The 21,090-nt window shown below is 42.1% G+C and overlaps 1 protein-coding gene and 1 pseudogene across 1 annotated transcript in view; one reads left to right on the top strand and one right to left on the bottom strand.

Moving 5' to 3' along the window:
* Positions 1-21,090, top strand: part of B4GALNT2 (beta-1,4-N-acetyl-galactosaminyltransferase 2 (SID blood group)) — a 43,704-nt gene that overhangs the window by 9,562 nt on the left and 13,052 nt on the right. The window contains exons 2-7 of the mRNA XM_090291956.1: positions 5,013-5,207; positions 5,766-5,897; positions 11,536-11,642; positions 13,012-13,049; positions 14,706-14,886; positions 15,918-16,004. Coding sequence (XP_090148082.1) covers positions 5,013-5,207; positions 5,766-5,897; positions 11,536-11,642; positions 13,012-13,049; positions 14,706-14,886; positions 15,918-16,004 — 740 coding nt within the window. The remainder of the gene's footprint in view (positions 1-5,012; positions 5,208-5,765; positions 5,898-11,535; positions 11,643-13,011; positions 13,050-14,705; positions 14,887-15,917; positions 16,005-21,090) is intronic.
* LOC149998286 (ribonuclease H2 subunit B pseudogene) lies at positions 8,550-9,386 on the bottom strand (annotated as a pseudogene).

Genomic DNA, 21,090 nt, shown 5'->3' with positions numbered 1-21,090 from the left:
GAAAAACCACAGAAGATCTAGTGTGTTCCTGGGATTTTAACTCTATAGGATACTAAAAATACACAAGTATTGGGTTGGGTATTTTGGTATTTAATCTCTCTAAATTTCTTGTATGTTAATACAATTCTGGCATGTGAATAGGTTTAAAGAAGACATAACTTAAGACTGCATGATTTCAGGGAAGGCCAATGATACTAATGAAAAGTCCATTTTAAATGCTGAACAGCAACAATCTTTTGCTAAGTGTCCAAATAGTGTCATGAGACAGGCTCATGGGGGTTACCTTAACTGTCTGCTGCAGAGGTCCCACAGGTTTCTTCTCAGGTTTCTGCTGCCTGGGTGTTCTGTCCCTTTGTGTTGTGAATTTGAATTAGGTCTCTTCTTTCACTATATTTTGACTCCGTTGGCTTATAGAGAACTGTGTAGTAGTGTGGTTTTGAGCCCTGTATCCACTGCTTATCAACTGAACAATTTCCTTTTCCTCTTTAGGCAAGCCTCCGCTAGCTCATCTGTTAATTGGGTGACATAATAGAACCTCTCTTTATGTTGCTGTGAGAACTAAATGCGATAATGTACACAAAGCTCTTGGCAGAGGATTAGAACATAGTAAGTGGTCATTAGATGACAATATTAATGATTATTATTAAAAATATTTATGACCTGACCAGGTAGCTCAGTTGAAGCGTTGTCCCCTTGCGCCAGGGTTGTGGGTTAGCTCCCTATCAGGGCGCATGCAGGAGTCAACCACTGGGTGCATCAATGGGTGGAGCAACAGATTGATATTTATCTCTGTCTCTCAAATCAATAAGCAAAAAATATATTTATTTCATATCTAGTTACCCTACTGAAATCTTACTATTTTTAAGTTTCTTATTTAATACATTTTAGTTTTCCAGTATGCAATTATTTCATCTGTAAAAAAAATTATGCTTGTTAGTCCCCCTTTTTTAAAAATATGCTTTATTGATTATGCTGTTACAGTTGTCCCAATTTCTTTTCCCTTTGTTCCCCTCCACCCAATGACATCCCTCCCTCCAGTTGTCCCCCTACTTAGTCCATGCCCATTGGTTGTGCATATAGTTCTTCTCAACATCTTCCTGTCTACTCCACTCACTTCTACTATGCTTCTTAATTCCTGCACCATCGCTTGTTAGTCCCCTTTTTGTTATATATATATTCTTATTTTATAAGCTAATTTTACTGCATTGATTAGTGCTTTCATGATGAAGTTCAATAATAACAGTGGGCATACTTATCTTTTCCCCGACAATAACGGAATAAGAAGCATGACTTTTTACAGATGAACTGATTGCCTACTGGACAACTAAAATGCATTAAATGAGAAACTATTGGACCAGAGGCAGGGATTTCTGTCTATATAGGTCAGCTCCCCTCTGGCCCTGGGAGTACATTTTCCCTTTCCACCAAAAACTGAAGACTGTGATTCCCAGGCTGGAGTTGAAGATGAAATACCAAAGATGTCGTGTAGGAGCAGGACAGAGCAGACCAGCGCAGGGCAGAGCGGACAGGGGCCTGGTCCTGGGGCCACCGAATCCACAGGGCTGTTTTCACAGCTCTTCCGTGTCACAGCTGAGCTACTTGCAGAGAGTAAAATCTCCTTCTTCACCATACCCCAAATTAGGAATTTCTGTTAGTGTTGAATTGATGTCAGCTGACCTTTGGTTGACACATCATTATTCCTAAGTAGTTATTTTGTATCCCCGTAAAGCTGTTTTGTAAACCAGGCTGCAATTGTTTATGTTTGAAACATAGATTTGGGACTTTGTTGAGGGGGAGTGGGGGATAGATATGCAGGCCTTCAACAACGTCCTCACTTTTTTTCACTTTAGAGGTCTATTTAGATCATTTGTGTTTTTCTAGAAAGTTCTCTCTTTCATCTAGGCATTCAAGATCTAGGCTTCTCTTGTGTCTCACCTTCTATCTGCTCTCTTCTCCCCTTTCTTCTCAGTTCAGGGTACCAGGATAAGCTAATCAATATCTCTGACTCCCAATTCCTGGGGGAAAAAATCTGGTTTATTGGCCCAGTTCAGACGACGTGTTCATCCTCAGCCCAGTCAACCATGAGCAGGGGAGAACCATGTAATACAAACTAGGCCTGTAGGTGTGACCTCTGTGATTCAGGAAAAACGTCTTAAAGAAGGGAGGTTATAAACTAGCAGTTATCCCCCAAGTGGTCTATCCAGTGCTTAGATTTAGTAATTATTCAATTTTAGGATTTTTCTACTTTATGACTTTCTACTTGCATTATAATTAAGTTCTTGTTTCTACTTTCCTTAGATTTATTTTGTTGTTCTTTTTCAAACTTCTTGACTTCTCCATTTATTTTTTTGGCTTATGATTAAAGCTTCAAATTTTCCTCTTCATACAATTTTAGAGTATTCCATAGTTTTGGTATGTGATGTCTTTATTATCTTTACATTCTTGTTCTGCTCTTGTTCTTGATTCAAGAGTTGTTTTGGAAAGGATTTTTTTTTTAAATTAAATTTCCATGTTTTAGGGGGAGGGAGTTTGTCAATAGGTAACTGATTGCACTGTTGAGTATATGATCTGAACTATTTCTATTTTATTGCAATTTTCTTTTTTATTTTATTTTTATTTTTTAATGTGTTTTATTGATTATAATATTACATTTGTCCCAATTTCCCTTCCCTCTGCTCCCCTCCACCTTGTGGTCCCCCTCCCTCCAGTTGTCCCCCCCTTTTAGACCATGTCCATTAGTTGTGCATATAGTTTTTCTCAACCTCTCTCTGTCTATTCCATTCCCTCCTACCATGATCCTTAATTCCTATATCGTCTCCCTCTCTCTCCCCGTTCCCCCTCCCTGTTGACCTCCCCCCAATATGTTCCCCGTACCTATAGTTCTTTTTCCACTCTCATTGCCTGTTTAGTTCGCCTTTGTTTCAATTCCCTAGCTTCTGTTGTTTCTTGTGATGCAGTTTTCATTTTAGTGTTCATAGTTTTGATCCTCCTTTTTCTAAACCAGTCCCTTTAACATCTCATATAACAGTGGTTTGGATCTAATGAACTCTTTCAGTTTTATTTTGTCCTGGAAACACTTTCTCTGTCCTTCTATTCTGAATGACAATTTCGCTGGATAGAGTATTCGTGGTTGTAGGTTTTGGATTTTCATTACTTTGAATATTTCTTGCCAGTCCCTTCTTGCCTGCAGGGTCTCCCTTGAGAAGTCAGCTGATAGTCTAATTGGGACCCCTTTGTACATGATTCTTTTCTTCTCTCTTGCTTCTTTTAAGATTCTCTCTTTATCTTTAATTTTTGACATTTTGATTATAATGTGTCTTGGAGTGGTTCTCCCTGGGTCCAGTTTTTTTGGAATTCTCTGTGCTTCCTGGACCTGTAAGTCTATTTCCTTCCCCAAGTTTGGGAAGTTCTCCTTTATTATATTTTCACTCACTTTTTCAAGTTCTAGTTCGTCTTCTTCGTTCTCTGGCAAGCCAATGATTCTTATGTTGGGCCTTTTATAGCTGTCCCAGAGGTTTCTGATCCTCTCATCGTTGCTTCCCGTTCCTTCTCTATATTCTGGTTTGTTGAAATGAACTCTGGATTTTTTTTCCTCACAATCTGTCTCGTATGTGGTTTTGTTCCTTTCGTTATGAGTGTTTTTCGCTTCTTTCTCATCTTTTTCCAGATCTTTTGTTAATTCTGTAAGCCACCTGATAACAATGGCCCTGAACTGAGCCTCTGACAGGTTTCTTATTTGTTCATCTGTCAGATTCCTCATCTGTTGCCTGGTGAGCTGTGCCACCGGGATTTCTATAGTTGTCTGCCTCATTCTGACAGATGCGTTTTGTTTTCTTGGGCCGGCTATAGGGGGCAGTGCCTGTGTACTCTTCTCGACCCAGCGACCGGCGGCAATTCGCAACCTTTCTCGCTGCGCCGTGGTGCTTTGTCGTCACAACCCAGCAACAGGCGCCTGTCCGCAACCTATTTCGCAGCCCTGTGGCGCTTTCTTTGGGGGCGGGGGTCCAAGATGGATTCACACAGTTATTCCGCTAGGAGACCGGGATCCGTCCTCCCGCCCCCCTGGGCCTCAATGTTCAAGGCGATGTGGTGGCTGCTTTCCCCAGCGTTGGGGTCGCGAGCTGCCGGGGTTTGACCGCAGCCGGGATTGTCCTCCCTGCCGCTGTTCCTGGTGCGACAGCAAACAGCACCGCCCCCTTTCGCTCCCCTTACCTGCCCAAAGGGCGCCGCTGGTTTATAACTTCATACGTTGGGCTTCCGTGTAGCTTTATTTTCTGGAATTTCTAGTTATCTTTTGTTTTGAAGTAGTTGTAATCCTCTTTAGTTGTAGAGGGAGACCGAGCGTGTCCGTCTAAGCCTCCATCTTGGCCGGAAGTCTCTATTGCAATTTTCTTTGTGTCCAAATATGTGGTCAAGTTTTGTCAATGTTCTAAGAGCTTTTTCACAGAATATGAATTCTATCATTTAATTGCTCTACTGCCTTATATATTTTTGATACTTGATCTGTTAAGGACTAAGATGTTAAAATATTAGATGTGAGAATGTTAGACTCTATGGCTATTTTTGTCTTTTGAATCCCTTTCCTCTTATAATCTGCAATTCTTTACTTTATGTATTTTATTTAGTAGCTAAAGTTCATGACCACTACATCTATTCTGTGGGTCATGCATTTGATAATTATAAGTGATCCTTCTTGTCCTATTTAATACTTTTTTTTCTCCCTTAAATTCAACTATGCTCATACTAATATCACAAAATTTACTCTTTTTTTCCCCCCTTTGGAATGTTTTTGCCTATTCTTTTATTTTTGATTTTCCTGAGTCTCTTTATTGCAACTTGATTTATTTTTTTGATTTATCAGGAATAAATTTTCATAAATGGTATGAAATATAAATTTAACTTACTTTTCCCCCTCAAGTTACAGTTCCTTTATATATTACACAATCAAATAATTTAATACCTTATCAAGAAAAAATATGTTAATGGAGTTTGCTTTTTTTGTGTTCCAACAGCTCTAGATTTCGGTGGCTCCTCAAACTATTCTTCTTCTTTGGAGCTGGCATGGGTTTATTGGTTCTCATGGAGGAGTACCTTCCTGTAGAGGTCAGCCCCCAACCAGAGCGCCCTCATCCTGCTCAGGCTGTTCAGATGCCAAACCTTCTGCCTGAGGAACATCTCAGGAACCTCTTTACCTACGATGGAATTTGGTAAGATATCACCTGTTCATTCTCTTCCACCTTGGTCTGACATTTCCCTCGCTCCTCCTGTGGTTTGCTCTGCCCTCGTGTGCCCATTTTACAGGTGGTTCTCTACCTTCCTGAACCTGCATTGGTTACTAAAGTGATTCCCAATGGTGGGACCAGGGAGTGCCCGATGTCCAGGGCACAGTCTTTGTTCTCTGCAACAATCAGCAAAGTCCTTTAAAGCCTTCCTGGGCCCATTTAACTGCTGCCTTTTCGTCCCTCCAGCCTCCTCTTCTGGTGGGGCTGAAATGCCACTGTCATTCCCATGACTTAAGTTTAAAGATGTTTGGTGCAGGGGGTAATTCATGAAAGGGGGGGCCTTCTTCCCATCTCCCTTCTCTCTCTTCCCCGTGTCTCTGTCAGGGGCCACTGCTGAGATTCCAGGGTCTCAGCCCAGCTAGGACAGCGGGTCTAGGAAAGGAGATTCTCGGAATGACCCCTGGATGAGACCTCAGGTTCCCCTCCCCCACCCACCCACCCACCCACCCTCTAATGTTCAGTCAGTCCTCTTGCTTGTTTTAGGCTGTTCCCGAAAAATCAGTGCCAGTGTGCAAACAACCGTCAGGGCTACAACTTTCAGGATGCCTATGGCCAGACAGACCTGCCTGCGGTGAAAGCGAGGCGGCAGGTTGAATTTGAACACTTTCAGAGGAGGTAATGTGGGCTGTGAGAGGACTCTTGGGTCCCGAGAAAGAGCAAAAGCTCTCTACTTTGTCCTGAGAGCCTGGGTTCAAAGAGAGAAGGGAGGAGCTCCCCTTCCTGCAGGGTCCCTGGGCGGAACTACTAAGAATAAACTAATGAAAGGCAGCTGAGGAAATAGCCCTTAAGTGAAGATTTAGAGACTTTGCATGTATGAAACATTTCATAATAAAGAAGGAGCGAAGGAATGACGCTGGTCTGAAATGTCAGTGGGGTGTTTTGGCACAGCCTCCATGCACCCAGGCTATCCTAGCAGGTGGTTTTACAGTCCCACCAAGTTGTACTATCTTATTCAGTTACATTGAGAACATACTGTCTCCCTGCTATGTGCAAGGCACAGAGTTAAAACACTCGAGGTGTATTGACCAGGATTATTGATTGAAAAGAGCAGAAACTGATTCCAGCTGGCTTCTGTCAAAAGAGAATTTGTGGGAAGGACGTTGGGAAATCACCAAATCTGTAGGTGGTAGGATGACTGGGCTGAGAAATTAAGATACAACAGAGCACATAAGGGCTGGACAAGCCCTTCCATCTATTCATTTATTCATTTACAATCATTTATGAGCTATTGTAGAGGGTGTGCTATGATAAAAAAAGATAACAGCACTGTAATTAAAGACTTTAACTTTGAAACAAGCTGGATGGCAACTTACTTGACTTCATAGCACTTCAGTACCTTATATGAAAAATTATAATAGGGATACTTCCTTCAAAAGCTTATTGTAAGGTGAATTGTATTAACATGCAAAGAACCAGAAACTCAAAAGGGGCCTGACATATAGAAGCGCTGCAAAAATATTACCTTCTCTTATTGTTGAGGTTTATTATTAATATCATCATTCTTATAGTTCTTCACAGGCAATACATAATACATGAAGAAATACATAAATCACCCATATATTAGATGGTTAGAAGTGCTATGTGCAGACATAAGTTAAAATACTATGGTAGGATGCTACCTGAAGTCATAAAATTTCATGAGATCATGAAGGAAGGTGATTTTGAACTCTGACTTGTATGTCAAGCAGGGTCTGCCCAGGTCCCCCACAAAAGAGCGTTCCAGAGAGAAGAGTTCATGCAGAGCCCAAAGCCAATGTGGGTCTTTCAAGCTGGTAGCATGACAAGAAAGCGGGCCATGGAGCCTTGTGTACCAGGGAAAGGCAGGTGGTTTCTCAGCCCAGAGGGAGGCTGGTCAGGAGGACCATTGTAAGCCAGCAAGAGGAGTTTGCATTTTGTTTTCTGGGTAGTAAAAAAGTGGCAAGTTATCCAAGATACGTTTGTGAAACATCATGCTGGCCTCTGTGGAGACTAAATTGTCGGGAAGGTATAGGGAAACCTGTTGAGTTGTCAGGTGGGAGGTAAATGTTCCTTCTGCTGGAGTCTTTGCCTGTATCTTCACATTCAGCAGTCCCCAGGTTACTTGCCTTAGTGCTCAGTTGTCTGAGCCTAAGTTATGAATCAAGGAAGAGGAAGAGTGAATTGGGTTCTCTCCAGGTTTGATTTGGGTCACTACCCCCAAATTACATACACATGGAAGATTCCCCAGAAGAAAGATGGCGGCACCAAGAGGAAGGAGTACTGAAAGCCAGAACCAGTGGAATATGCAGGTGATTCCGGCATGGATTTGAACTCTGGCCCCATCTAGTTGTGTGAGGACCAGTACAGGTCAGCAGTGAACAGTGCTGCCAGGTGAGGCAGACGGGCTACATTCAGGTCCGGCATCCTCCATGTCCGGCTAGGTGACCCCAGACAAGCAGCTTAACCGCCTCTGTAAATGCTGATAGTAATAGTCCCTAGAGTTTTTGTGAGCATGAGTTGATACCTGGAAGGGCTTAAAACTGCATCGGGCTTGGATCCACAATGAGATTATACACAATAGGATAGTAGAGATGATAAGCAAAGTATCTGTAACTCCATGTGATAAGTTCTCACACCAAGCAGCACCTGGGCTCTGGTTCCGACTCCCTCTCTCTGCCTCCCACCAGGAGGTTCCCATTGTTTGTCTCCTGGTGTCTCTGTGAGATCCCTGTAGGTGGGGACTTGAGGTGCCTGGCACAGAGCAAGGTTCAACAAACGTCTGTTGAAATAAGTAGATGGTGTGAGAGGAAACCCTGGGGCATGTTTTCTTCAAAGTATATTTTATTGATTATGCTATTACAATTGTCCCAATTTTTTCCTTTTGCCCCCCTCCACACAGTACCCCCCTTCCCTCCAGCAATCCCCCCCTTAGTTCATGTCCATGGATCGTGCATATAAGTTCTTTGGCTTCTCCATTTCCTTTACTATTCTTTTTTTTTTTTTTTTTGGTCACAAGTCAGTTTAATGAGGAAATTGAGATGCTAGAGGTTAATTCTAATCACTTGGTTACTTTTCAGTATGTCAAAGAAGACGCCAAAGTCCACAAGTCATTTAGTTACACAATTACTTTCCCATATTTTGTTCAGGAATATAAAATTCAAATACAACAAAATGTTCAAGTAAATCTAAAAACTTTTTTTCCCCAAAGGGTTAGGAAGTATGGTGATAGGGAGGAAGGACAAAAATGGGACATGTAGAAGACAAATACTTTTGCTGGATTTCATTTTTAAAGTTTCAAATCTTCCCAACTTAAAAAAATTTTTTTGCACCAAAAAAGGGATCAATACTTTTCATTTCAGTCTTGTCAACTTTAGCCAAAGCCTTTTGAGCTGTGGTCATTTTGCTATTTTTCTTTTCAGTCTTCAAATCTTTAGTATTAAACTTATTGTAATCTTCTTTTGCTTCTGTGGGTTCATGTAATAACTTTATTTTCTTTGATGGAGGGCTTGGCAATGAAGCTGAAGGTTCTGGAAGCTTTAAATATTTAGATAAGTCATCACTTAATTCTTCTGGGATGTAATCAGATATCAGGCCATGGGCATAACAAAGATAGTCCCTTCCTTGTCACTAGAAATTGTGTGACTAGGGGAAAATGCAGTTGACTATGCTGCCATAGTCTGAGTAACCTTTTTTCCCAACCACTTTAATGTCTTCTCTTTGCTGTACTTGTAATATTTCTTTTTGTCTATTTCTTTTTCCTCTGTTACATGTCGAAGTAACTTCTCAAGTTCAGGAAGTTTCAGCAATAAGATGCAATTTGGAAACACGTCATCCATCCAAACACGCCTAGAGGCTGAAACTTTTCCTTTGTCAGCCTTTATAAGGTAGTGAAGGAGTAGAAATAGAGGGTCCATGGATGTGACAAAGTGAGAAGGCCTCCTGATTGAACTGATTGGTTTATAAACCAAGAATCGTGTTTTTCCTTGAAGACTTTTATTTCAAACAGCTGCTGTAAACACATATTGAACAAGGGTTAACTAATTTTACAAACATAAGTCCAGTTTTCATCTTCTTTGAAGCATCTTTTAAATATTCTGGAAGCAGGAGCACGTGTTGCCGGGTGCCAGTGCCTTCCCCGCAGTCCATGTGGCCAGCCCCCTAGCCTGCCCTCCTTTACTATTCTTAACATTCCCCTATTTTCTGCGAGGAGGTAAAACACATCTACCTACACCTCCACGTTGGCCAGAAGTCCCTGGGGCATGTTATGTAGGATGATGGCTCTGTTCTTCCCGGGCAGTGTGGGGACTGCTGAGAGAAAGAAGTCATGGCTGTGTCAAGGAGGGAACACCTCAGGTGTGCAAGTTGCCGGAGATGGCATGGTGGGGAAGGGAGAACAGGAGATGGGAGAGGTGAGCTAGGGAGGACATGAGGCAGGTGACACTTGGGTGGAGCACTGACCTGGAGAGAGCTGGGAAGAAGGAATTATAAGACAGAAGTGACTCCAAACAGGGAGGAGCTGGCCATGTCCTTACATGCCCCGCCCTCACTTGTGGAAATGCCCAGCTATCTTGGATTTACACCCGACAACTCAGGTGTGTGCAACAACAACAACACAAAAAACAGAGCCCAATAAATAAAAATCAATGTGAACCAGGTCTCATGACTGTAAGGAAGTAGCTGGACTGAGAGTCGCTCGGTTCCTACCAGTGCCTCAGATTTCTCAATCGGCTGATGGAAAAACACTGAATATCTGCTTTGAGCAAGGCACTGAATTAGATACAAAGAGAAATCTGATCCAGATCCTGCTCTCAACAAGCTTGCAGCACAATAGAGAGGATACAATCAGTGGCCCTTCCCCAGAGTCATGTCCTTTCCCACTACAGACACGGCGTGCCGTCATAATCACGGAGTGGCCGAAGCCAGTGTTGAGTGAGTGTAGGCAGTCGGTGGCCCATACATTGTAGTCAGCAAACTGTGTGGAACTCAAGAGTTCAATTCAAAGCTCAAGATTTGAAGAGCAGTCAGAGGGAGTGATGTGGCACGTCTTAGAAGGCAGAGTCGCTTCCAGCTCTGAGACTGAAAAAGGAACAGTCAGGAAGGTGGTGACATTCAGAGCTGGCCTCATCTCTGTTACTGAACAAGTTTCTAGTTGTTGGGGTTTGGGTCTGGCTTCCGCCCTTCCCAGGAACGGGGCTTTAGTTTCTTTTTTGTTCCCAGCTGAGCACAGGGCCTGGCAGTCAAGAAGTGAATGAGTAATGGGGCATAAATTGATGTGTGACTCCAGGCAGAGCCCAGGGTGCGGCTCCTTTCTTGAAGGAATGCAACCAGTTCGGAGGACAATGTTTCAGGTGTTAAAAGGAATGAAGAAGATCTAGACACAGTGATGGGGAAAAAGCTCTAGTATTTATTATGACAAAAAAGCAAGGTGCAAAAAGTTTGTACAGTATGCTACCATTTGTGTTTTTAAACCTACCATTTGTGCAGGGAATATTTGTGTGCGTGAGTACGTGTGTGTAGGTCTGTTTATATATGTTGGGGGAAAGGTATGAACAGTGGGGGCAAATGTTTAACAATGGGTTTTTGAGGCTTTTGATGGATGCTTTCAGTGTTTGCCAATATCCATGATTTAATAATCACACCATGACTGATTTCAAGCTATCAACATAATGTCACTGAATGCATACCTGGGAAGACAAACAGAGGAAGTCACCATTATGCAATACCTACACTGTACAATACCCCGATAGATGTAGATAGCCTCAAGAGCAAAGATAGTAAAATAATTAAGAAGTGAGGAGTTCTGGGTGTTTATTACCTTTGTGGCATTACATTATATTTAATTTTAAGTGTATGTAATTTAAATTTTATTAATGGCTGTGTTTAACAGCTGGCTTGCACAAGTCCTGAAAATTCAACTATTGGCTTTCCTGTGCCAGTACAAGCCAGCCCCAGCATTGGGCCACATGGTCTGATTATTTTTATTTTTTATTTTTTGTTGGTCATGATTTCTATTTTGTTTTATTTTTATTGTTGACACTATTACAGATGTCCCCATCTATCCACCTCCATCCAGCCCTTGATTTTTAATTTTTAAGCACTTTGTTGTAAACTGCCTCAGTTTCTTTGTGGAATTAGAGGCTGGGAATAAGGGAGGGGGAGGATGGAGGGGAGATGGGGGACAATCTACTTTCCATTTCTCCCCAGTGGCAGCACAAAGCTCTGGGCGCAGACACTGCTTTAGGAACTAACCTGGGCCGGGAGTCAGGACAGCTGCTAACATTCCGTTTCCTTGCAGAGAAGGGCTGCCTCGCCCACCACCCCTGCTGGCTCCACCCAACCTCCCCTTCGGGTACCCGGTCCATGGAGTGGAGGTGATGCCCCTGCATACAGTTCCTATCCCAGGTAGGTATGTCCCGTCTGAGACAACTGGGCAAGTTTCCTATTCTTTCTTCAGCAAAATGAGGAAACAGAAGGGAATGGTCATGAACGGAGTACCTGCTGTGTACCCAGCACAAGGCAGGAATTTTGACACGATTTCATTTAATGTTGATGTCACTGTTTTCACCACTGGAGATCACCCTGAGTAGCTGTGACCTCCCTGGGGCTTTGAGATAACACAGAAGAGGACAGATATCTGTGTACCCCAGGAATCTTAGGGCAAATTGTCTTTTTGGTGTCCTACAGCATCATGGGAGCAGGTAAAGCCAGAGCCCTTCTCCAGGGAGTGGAATATTTATATTGATTAGAACTCCTAGGCCTATGCCCTGACTAGTGTGGCTCAGTGGGATGGGCGTCCTTCCATGAACTGAAAGGGTCATGGCATCAGATCTGAAGAGAGACGTGTTCATGGTGGGCCAGGGCCGCTGCACACACAGGGGCCCGGATAGCCCCATCCTGGAGGAAGATCTAGAAATGAAGCACTTATTTGGTTTTTAAGCAACTAAAAAGCCTGTCCTGAGCAGGACCTTGCTCAGGGGAAAAAAAGAAAAAAAGATTTTTACACACGTCTCTATCTCAGCATCACAGCTTTGTGAGGTAAATATTATTTTGCCAATTTCACAGATGAGTTAGTAAGTTGTCTATGGCCACACAGGGAAGATATGTTTGAATTAGAACTTGAATTAATCATATTATAAGAGAAGAGACAGATGCTAAGTACATTTGAGGTTAATTGTTAGTGTTTTTGAATAGTCACTTAAAAATGATATGACACTTTGGATGATTCCTTTCTTATTGTGGTAATGTATACATAACAAAATTTGCTATTTTAACCATTTTTAAGTGTACAGTTCTGTTACATTAAGTACATGCACGGTGTTCTGCAGCTATCCATGCCCAGAACATTTTCATCTTCCCAACTGGAACTCTGTACCTGTATAACATTAGCCCCCTCTCCCCCCTGCACCTGGCCCCCACCATTCTACTTGCTGTCTCGGTGAATCTGACTGCTCTAGGTCGCCGCATACCAGGACTGTTTCCTTCCCTTCAGTAACGGAGATACCTGGAAGGGGCTGGATTAATTCACAGCACCCACCTGAAGCTGAGGATGGGCATGAGAGGTTTTAGAACCACTGGAAAGACCATGAAAAGCATCTAACAGGACCCTGGGGAGGAGGTGTGTCAGCAAACAACCTGGATAGGAGGAGACGCTTAAAGGGACTCTGGAAGGATATAGAGTCAGCCAGGAAGGTGTGAGCCTCAGAGAGCCCTTGGAATCCTCTCAGATGTTGCTTTCTTTTTTTTTTTTTGTCCTCTTTTCTGTGTCCTGCAGGTCTCCAGTTTGACGGACCCAACGCCACCATGTATGAGGCAAGAGTCCCCTTCCCAGTCTTTTTGTGCACTTGGCAGCCTGTTCTTGATTCACTACCCATGCCCCCTCCCCCAGGGGTGGCTGGTCTCAGATTCTAACAGAGCCTCCATACAGATTAAATATTAGGCAGGAGTCTGAGGGGGGAGGGGACAGGGAGAAGGGTACCTATGGAAGGCACACTTTTTCCAGCCATAGAAGTGGCTGGAGTTCCAGGGAGGACTTCCAAGACTGCACCAAAGCCCCGAGCCCCCACGGACACTGCTGCTTCTCCTGCAAGAGGAAGCTGCTGTGACAGCCATGGCTCCTGTGTCACACGGCCTCTGTCAGGGTTAGCGCCACCAAGATGGGGGCCCCATGCCCTGCCCAGCTTTCCCTACTTAACAAAGCTCCCAATCAAGGTCTGCAAGCATATCCGACTAGTGGGGCGAAGGTCACATCAAGAACTCTGACTAAAAAAGAGCCTGGGAAATGTAGTTTTAGTTTTCTAACATCTGCATGTTAAAAACAGAGGTTGGAAGCAGTGATAAGTGAGCAAAGCTACTCCATCCTGCAGAGGCCCCCTCTGCTCCCGGCCCCCAGCTAAGCCCCCCCCCCCGCTTCTGTTGCTTTCTCAGTACTCTGTTATCTTCTTCGTAGAACTTACCTGTACCTGAATTACCTTATAATGTGTTATTATATGCTCATTGCCTCTCTTCCCTAGTGGACTATAAGCTTCTCGGAGGCAGGGTGTCTGTCTTATTCATGATTCTTTCCCCCACGCCTATAATTTCGATCTCAGAAAATATCCATTGACTGATTAAAGTATTTTCAGGAGTGACATAATCTAGTCCACTCTTCATAAAGATAAGTGGCCACTGCCAAAGATCAGAAGGCCAGAGAAGAGAGTAGCATTAGGGAATAGCAATGAGGACGAAGAGAGGTGGACCAATTCCAGCTACATTTTGAAGGTAGGAATGATGGGACTTGTTCATAGACTAGCTGCAGGTGTGAGGGAAAGGGCAGAAGAACAGCGACGACTTCCATTGCGGGACTTGAGCAGCTGCGTGGAGGAAGGTGCCGTTCACAAGGCAGGGACAACCAGGGAGGGGGTGCCAACAGGTTTATAGAGAAAAACCAATAGTTCAGTTTTGAAGATATCAGCTTGGTTTGCTTGTGAAACTTCCGAGCAGGGCAACCAACCAGGCAGTTGGATCTCAGAAAGAGACAATCTGTTGATATAAAATTTGAAACCATCAGCGTATGGATGGTATGTAAAGCCTTGGGAATGGATGAAATCTTCTAGCGAGAAGGTGTTAGAATAAGAAGGCGGAGGGTGCAGAATGAAGCCCTGGAAAGCTCCATTTGAAGGTCCAGCAGAGAAAGCGGGGTTGGCAAACTGAAGTCAAAAGGAACAACCAGTGGGAGGAAGAAGAAACCTAGAAGAATGGTATCGTGCAAGCTAAGAGATAAGAAAATAAACTGCTTGAATGCACCAGGGCACAGGGCTTGATTCTCCTTTGCTGGCACTAAAGCAGTGACACTGTGCAGAGCCAGACCCTAGCTTCTGGGACACCCATGATGCTTCTCCTCTCACCCTAATATGCTCTGCTCCCTGCTAGCCAAGATGGGTATGTGCCCTTCCTTGCATTTGGACTCTGTATTTCACCCCCTGCTAGGTCACCCTGGCAGCTTCTCTGGGGACATTCAACACCCTCGTTGACATCGAAGACAGTGTGGTGAAGGGCAGAGGCCAGAAGCAGCTGACCATTTCGACGGATGACCGGAAGCTTTTGAATTTCATCCTCCAGCACGTGACCTACACCAGCACGGTGTACCAGCACCCCAGGGTGGATGTGGGTGAGAAGCTCTCCTTGGATGGCAAATAGGGAGCTGGAAAACACTATGGGGCCCTCTCAAAGTCTTTCTCCTCCAAGAAGCCTGCCTGCATTTCAGATGCTTCCCTTGCTCCTGTTTCTAATCCTAGACCCCTAACTTCCAAATTAATGTACCCAATACTGCCCCCACATTGCCACTGACTCTGCAGAAGTGACCGGAGGAAAGGACAGGTGGAATGCCTGCTCTTCTCTCTGTGTGCCTGGAAACCATCCAATTCTGTTCCCTATTCTCTAGTGCTCAAAGCTGAAGGCTTCAGCTGTGGTAGAGGAGGAAGCCAGTCTCTGCATCCGTTTATTGTCCTGCGTATTAACAGGAAAGAGGGGTATAGGGAACCTCCCAGTCCAAAGGGCAGTGGTTTGGACTCTTCCTTCCCAATCAACCCCCAGCCTCCACTCTAGGAATCCCCTGGAGAACAATTCCTGCCATCTTCCTGGCAGTCCGGTTTCTCCGTGGATGAGAAAGTCACCCCTTTCTCTTTTCCCTAGCTTCACAGGGTGCATTCCCAGGACACTAACAAAAAGAAACGAAACATAGGACAGATTACCCATGACCGCACACTAAAGAGTGCGTTCTCTCCACCTTCAAGTTCTCAAACATTTCCTTTCACAAAATGACCCTGTGAATTAAAATAGGGCAGGTATTAATATCCTGGCTTTGTAGCTGCAGCAGGTTGAGTGATCTGCCCAAGTGTTTCAGATAATAAATGGCAAAGTCAAATTTAACCCACACCCTCTGACTCCACACCTACCCCACCCAACCAGCTTCTAACCAGGGCAAGAAATATGAGTTTAGGAAGCACTCAGCAAGTTGTTGTGGGGACACACAACAAGTCAGGAGCCAGAACGCCACAGACTCCATTAGGTCCTCAATTTCATCCCAGCTGGAACATTGTCTACCAGACCTTCACTGCCACCTAACATGGGCTTCCCCGGGGCAGCATGGAGAGTGGCCCAGACATGGTGCTGACCACTTGACCTTTTCTCTCTCTCCAGTGAATCTGAGGTCCAAGTCCACAACAGCCAAGTTTCCAGTGACCATCCGCCATCCTGTCATACCCAAGTTATATGACCCCGGACCAGGTAAGGCCTTTGCCCCTGAGGCTGCATGGTAGCATCCTGTAGAGCTATTGGGAAATTTACATATCCTCTGGGACAGAGGATGAAGCTTAATCAAAATAACAGCTCTGATGTGATTCCTCACAACAATCTTTGTTTGAAGGAAAACAATTCTAGGATCCACTGCCCTAAAACAGTATTCCCTCACTTACCGCGGGCATTACGTTCTAGACCCCCCCGCGACAGGTGAAAATCCACGAAGTAGGAACCTTACATTTATTTTAGTATTTATATATATTTTAAGGCTTTATAAACCCCTCCCACGCACTTATAAACCGTTCCCAGTCCCTTATTAGCCTTTCCCACTTCCTTATTAACCTTTTCCACACTTTTATAAACACTACTTACGTTCTTAAACACATTCTACACTCTTAAACCTACGTAAATTTAACAACATACGTATACAGTACCGCAAAATCCCGCAATATAGCGAAAAATCCATGATAAATAATTAAATATATTTTAAAAAATCCCGTGACACAGTGAGGCCGCGATAAGTGAACCGCAATATAGAGAGGGACTACTGTATTGCTTAATTATACTTATTGTATGGTTGCGCTTGTTTTGAAAAAGATCTAAGGAATAGTAACATTTGTTTATTTTCATTTTTTTTTGAATGGTAACAGTTTAATAAGTAATAATAATAAAAGCAGAATAGTACTTGAGCATGAATAGATATACGTATCAATGGAATCGAATTGGAATTCCAGAAATAGACATGTTGAAATTTTACCATGTGATAAAGGTAACTTTTCAAATTAAAGAGGGAAAAGATAGATTATTTAAGAAATGATGTGGGATAACTGTGTATTACTTTCTATCTATTTAGAATTTTGAACAACTTGGCATTTAAAAATATATACTACCTACATATTTAAAATATAATCTACCCTATCCAAATAATTCTATTCAAAATATAAATTAAATTGCTTAAAATAGAAATAAACATTATGGACGGTGATTTAAAATATTTGTTTAATATAGCTATCTCAAAAATAAATGAAATAAGCATAAGAAAATTCCCAAAACCCTTTTTAAAGGGCTTCAGGCTTGTTTTAAAGATAGTTACAAACCGGATGGAAATCTCCACAATGTATTCCCCTCCCTGTCTCCGTCAACGACAATCATGGGTATCTCTTCCCTGCTTTTGTACATTTAATATGTAGATTTCTATTCACACACACACACACACACACACACACACACACAATGCATACAGTGTGATTTTATGCATTTTTGAACTTTTCATAAAAGTTATCATGCTGTATGGTATGAAGTTTTAGATCCTGACCTTTCGTCAGCCCATGGCTTGTCTTTTGATTTTGTTTCTGTTTTGCTTTATCTGTTAGTGTAGTAAAATTGATCCATTGTTTTCTTTCTTTCTTTTTTTTAAAATTGTTTTTCTATTACAACTGTCCCACTTTTTCCCCGCATTGCTCCCCCTCCACCCAGTCTACCCCTTCTCCCACAGTCAGTCGCCACCTCATTGCACATGTCCTTGAGCTATTTATACTAGTTCTTTCTGTTTTCTTTCTAGTCTTTGCTCTTTGTGCCTTGTTCAAGAAGTTCTTCCCTACATTAAAGCCAGAAAGATATTCTCTTGTATTTTTTCCAAAGATGTATATGTTTGCTTTCCCATTTAGATAGCTGAACTACCTAGCTATTACTTTTATGTGTGGCGTATGATGGAGATCTAATTTTTTGTTATATGAACAGCAAGTTGTTCCAACAGCACGTAATTTTTTCCTCCTCCCTGGCTTGTGTTGCACTCTGTCACACACCAAAGTGCAAGAGTCTGAATCTGGGCTTTCTTAGGTTGCTTCTTTATCGTTGGCTTAATTCCATAATATTTTGATACACTTTATAATAGATTTTCTATCTAGTAGGGATAAATCTTGTACTTAAGGATAACTGTACTTCATTTATAAAATGTTTTAATGTTAAATTTTTTTTGGTTTTTCACTCTTCCATTAGAATTTTAGGATCAGCTCAAGATCCTCTAAAATCCCTTGAGATTTTAATTAGAATTTTGTAGATTTAAATACTAATTAGAGATGAATTCTCAGCATTATGAAGCTGACTATTCCCAACAATGAGTTCAGTATACCTCTCCACATTATAGTCTCCATAGGTTCTTCAGTAATTTTTTAAAAAACATTTATTTATTTATTTTAAAATTATTTTAGAGTGAGGGGAAGGGAGTGAGAAGGAGAGGGAAAGAAACATCAATTGGTTGCCTCTTGTATGCGCCCTGACCAGGGACCAAACCCCCAACCTAGGCTTCTGCCCTGACCAGGAATCGGACTGCCGACCTTTCGCTTTGTGGGATGATGCTCAACCAGCTGAGCCACACTGGCCAGGGCCTCTTCAGTAATTTATTTTGTAATTTTATTTGTAAAGGAATTGCACATATTTTTATTGGATTTAGCCTTAAGTACCTTGTATTTTTATTGTTATTGTGAATTGGATCTTTTTCTTCTAGATTTAATTGATTGTTGCTAGTATATAGGGCACTGGTAATTTTTGAATGTTGAACTTATAAACAGCATCCTTGTTGCACTCTTATTAATTTTTTTTTTTACATGTAGAATCTCTTAAACAAATGGTGATGATTTTTGTCTTTTTCTTTCCAACTCTTATAATTTGTTTCTTTTTCTTGTCTTATTGCATTTGGCTAAAGTCTCCATTTTTACAGTGAGCTCAGTAGCAGTGGTAGCAGGCAAATTTGCTTCTTCCTGACCTGAAGAAGAATATTCTAATGTTATACCACTAGTGGTCGCTCTGTATGAGTGTGGTGGATATAGCAGGGTAAGAAAGTGTCCTTCTTTCCTTCTGTTTCTATTGCTAAGCATTTTTCTTTTCCTTTTTGCTAAGCACTTTTCTATTTCTGCTTCCCGTTTTCTATTTCATATTTAAGAGTTTTTTTTATTATGAATATTGAATTTCAGCAGGTAATTTGCATATTGAAAGCTTTTTTCCCCTTGATTTGGGTTCATACAGTGATTTCTACTGATTGATTTTCTGCTGCTGAAATATCCTTGCATTGCTGGAATAAATCCATCTTGATTGCAATACATTATTTGATTAAATGCTGAATTAAATTTACTGCCGTGACCCACACAGCTCGATGTTGAAACCTAAGGTACCAGAGAAGGAGGCGACCTGGAGATTAAAAGAAAAACACAGACACAAGACACAAGATTAATGCAAGTGGGGGTCAGCTAGTCCATTGCCCTTGGATGGAGAGACAATGACACGGCCTGAGTCCACCAAGTTTATAATGTTCCATTACATCAGCTACTGACATCAGCAGTCAGGAAGTAAAACTAAGAAGTGAAACTTCTAAGAAATGAAACTGATGAGAAACTCCTGAGAAAGGTGTAGGTGGAGTGTTCTCAGATATCTTGCAAGTAGCTTCTGCTTTAATCTAACAGTCAGGATGTTCCCTGCTCCTGCTTTGTTTCCAGGCCCCACCGCTCCAGCTTTTGTTATCAAAACGCTACATGTTGCAAACGTATTCAGTCAGGCAAGACCTTGCAAATACCTGATCCTGGCCAAGCAAGTTGGCCTTCCTCTTGTAACTTCAGCTTTCACCGTCCCCTACATCTCCCCCTTTATTCTTTTCTAAACGAAACTGATGCAGGGCTACTTGAGTTTGCTGCAGTTCTCCTTGCAATCTTTGGCAGACTGAGGAAAAAGCACATAACATCATTAGCAGAAAACATCCTAAACCGTTAAGATACCAGAGTGTATGCTGAAGCACATTAAATGGGTTAAGTCCTTTTAAATCATTTAACAAGTTCTGTGCTAACTGCGCTGGACTCAAGATAGGATTTTTTGCTTCTTGAATATTAGTAATTTCTTTATGAAGAAGAGCCAAATCAAGGCTTATGTTTTGATGATGCCAGACTCCAGATAGATGTTTTTTAACTTTTTTTTAAAATCCCACTTGCTATCATTATAAAGCATGCGAGTGACACAGATAAAAGAAATTTTTAAGTTTCGTTGTCGAAACTTAACTGCTTCTACCTGATCTCTAATGCCACTCTTTCCAATAAGCCAGACCTGCAGCCCTTGCTGAAGCTCTGGAATATTGTCTTTCAGCTGCAGTTATACCCTGTGTATCACAATTTTAAAAATTTAAAGTGTACAGAGTTAAATTAAGATGTCTTGTGGAGAGGAGATGACGTCTCTCCTCCCGCCTTTTTGTTGTTGTTGTTATTGTTGAATATTCTGTGAGCTCATTCTACAATAGCTTGACCTTGAGAGTTATATGGAATATCAGTTTTATAGATAATATTAGATTGTTGACAAAAGGTTTGAAAAGCTACACTAGTATATGCTGGACCATTGTCAGTTTTACTCTGTTGAGGTTTTCCCATTGCTGCAAAAGAATTAAGACAATGATTGACTTGTTTAACACTTTCTTCAGATTAACAAGTAGCAAACACAAATCTAGAATAAGTATCAACACAGACATGTACCTATCGAACTCTACCAAAGCTAAAGCAAAAGGAGACATTGGCCCATACATGCTACAAGCTTCCTTAAGATCCTTAAGTTTTATTTTATTTTATTTATTTGTTTTTAGAGAAGGGAAAGGAGAAAGAGAGGGAGAGAAACATCACTGTGTGGTTGTCTCTCACACACCCCCAACTGGGGACCTGGCGTGCAACTTAGGCATGTGCCCTGAATGGGAATCAAACCAGCAACACTTGGTTCACAGAAGATCCTTAAGTTTTAAAAGGAATTGCTGTGTGCTGCCTGAGAACCTACCCTGGATTATTTGGATTAGGAGTTTTAAATATTGGATACAAAGAGAAATCCGATACATCTTCTCCCTCTGCTGCTGCTTGCCTCAAAGCCTGTTGTAACCCTGTTAATTTTGCTTTTCCTGATAATTGAATCTGAGACTGCTCTTCTTTTTGTTTTGATCCAGTCTGGGATTTAGCAGAATGCGGCAAAGCCATAGCTTCTAACAAATTCTTAACTTGCACTGAAAGCTGAAAAAATCTACGGACTAAAGACTGCTTCTCCTCCAAATTATTTA

The sequence above is a fragment of the Furipterus horrens genome, unplaced genomic scaffold (genome assembly GCF_987537825.1).
Source record: "Furipterus horrens unplaced genomic scaffold, mFurHor1.1.pri manual_scaffold_11, whole genome shotgun sequence".
Lineage (NCBI taxonomy): Eukaryota > Metazoa > Chordata > Mammalia > Chiroptera > Furipteridae > Furipterus > Furipterus horrens.
The sequence above is the reverse complement of the archived record's forward strand: the minus strand, read 5'-3'. Positions and strand labels throughout refer to the sequence as shown.